Genomic DNA, 2,058 nt, shown 5'->3' with positions numbered 1-2,058 from the left:
TTCCTTTCAGTCTACTATTTATTTTAATTTTATCTTTCATTTGCTTTGCACATTGTATTGTGAAACAATGTTGTTCAATACGATGCAAAAAATCAAGCACAGCTACAAGTCTGCTTCTCTAAACTTTGGACTACCACTACTCCAAGAATTAGAATCACTCATCACACAAAAACTGAAATACACATACAATAATTATATACACTCATTTAAGCATTCAAAAAAGGGCATATGTAGAACTGCTCAGTATTACTTTGAGCCTGATATTAAATACTGCATATTCAATGAGACAAAACAAAAGTTAGGGGAAAAAACAGGAAATAAGCAAACAAAGAACTGTCATCAGTCTCTTCGAGTATATTGCTAAATTGTTATTAGTGAGTGGAAATAAATGACACAACCATTTTGTAACACAACCCTGCCCACTTCAAATCAATGTGAAGAGCAGATACAAAACCACAAATGCAAATATCTCTTATGTGAGAGATGACCTGTCTAACCCTCACCCTCTATCCTTCTCATCCCTCATCCCTTCATATGGTTTTCTTCCTTTTCTCATCTTTTCAAGTACTAACACAACAATCAAACGCACCACACATACAGTCATTACACCTCAAACTTTCTAAAAGAATCATCAAAACAGTCAATTATTTCTCTGTCTGTGTCATAAGATAAGTAAAATGCAACCTATCTATGAAACAAAAAGGGGATTATTAGATTGACTTCACAAATAAACTGGCCTATCAAAAGAATAACAGAATAGATCCATTAGGTTTAAAAAAAAAATATATAAAAAATAATAGTGAGTAATTACATACATACAGTAGTTATACACGTTAAAAAGGTTAAATAACAATTCATATAAAAAAATGTCATCTTCATGTTCAGGGTGTCACTTTGAAAATCTTGGAGCTGGAGTGGAGTGGCTAAATCTGGGCAGTCTGCAGACTCCACAGGGACACAGGGACCCTTCTGAGGCTCCTGCAGAGCCCCACTGTACAGGGGCCAGTGAGGCCTCCATGGGCCCGGGAGACAACAGTGGACATTTAGCAGCAGAGGATGATGTAGAGGAAGTAGAGGAAGAAGAGGAGGAGGAGGTGGGTGCTGAGGTGAGGAGGGACTCCTGGGTGAGGAGGAGCTGACTGGGGCCAGAGATGAAGGGCCAGCCTCCAGTGAGCAGCAGCCTGGGGACTGGCCCTGTGTTTACCCCCATTCCCACACTCACCTCCCCCAGCAGCCGCCGCATCTCCTGCAGAGATGAGCCCAGGAGGAGGATGTAGTTCCTGGCCAGAACCAGGGTTGAGATCTTGGAGAGCCGACGGCCTGGTGGAGCTCCGGGCTGGTGGGACTGAGAGGAGGAGGCAGAAGATGGCGAGGAGGCATAAGGCACCATGACCTCCCTCAGGGCATCCATGGCGATGTTCAAGTCTTGCATTCGCTTCCTCTCCCTGCTATTGATCTTCCTCCTGAGCTCTTGCTGCTCCTCAGGGCTCAGCTCCCTCTGAGGTTTGGTCGATTTTTGGCCACTCTGGAGGCTGAGCATGGGTGCAGGGTTTAGGCGGGAGCTCAGGTTGAACCCTTGGGGGCAGTGGGGTAAATCCTGGACAGACCCAGGGCCACAGAGAGCTAGAGACCGCTCCTGGGCCCTCATCAATGGGTTTGACAGCACATTCATAGTCTCTCCAGAGATTTGTGCTGGTCTTCTTAGGTTCAGAGTAGTCTTCTTGTCTAAGCAAAAGATAAAGTTTGAAAGACAAACCAAAAATAGTCAAGAAGCCAAAGCAAAAAATATTTCACCTCTGCTTATAAAAATCCCCAAACTGCAAAAATCAAACCTTCATTCCCTCCACCTGTTTACCCCCTTCTTCTTGCAGAATACAGCTGCCATCCAGCACAAAAACGAGTCACTAGACGTTTTTCTAGGCTTCAGAGATTTCTGGCTGCACAAGTGAGTGAGTGAGTGAGTGAATGAGTGAGTGAGTGAGCTTCCTAAGGTGGCAGCTCAGTTTTATCTCATTTCCACAGCTGCGTGAGGAGAGAATGACAGCTCACACAGTGGAA

At 44.3% G+C, this 2,058-nt stretch overlaps 1 protein-coding gene across 1 annotated transcript; it reads right to left on the bottom strand.

Moving 5' to 3' along the window:
* Positions 1-889: 889 nt before the first annotated feature.
* On the bottom strand, positions 890-1,672 carry olig1 (oligodendrocyte transcription factor 1). Its single transcript, XM_073473090.1, has one exon. The coding sequence runs from the start codon at positions 1,670-1,672 to the stop codon at positions 890-892; it is 783 nt and encodes a 260-aa protein (XP_073329191.1).
* Between the last annotated feature and the right edge of the window lie 386 nt (positions 1,673-2,058).

This window comes from Pagrus major, chromosome 9, assembly GCF_040436345.1.
Source record: "Pagrus major chromosome 9, Pma_NU_1.0".
Lineage (NCBI taxonomy): Eukaryota > Metazoa > Chordata > Actinopteri > Spariformes > Sparidae > Pagrus > Pagrus major.
This window is presented reverse-complemented; position numbering and strand designations above follow the sequence as displayed.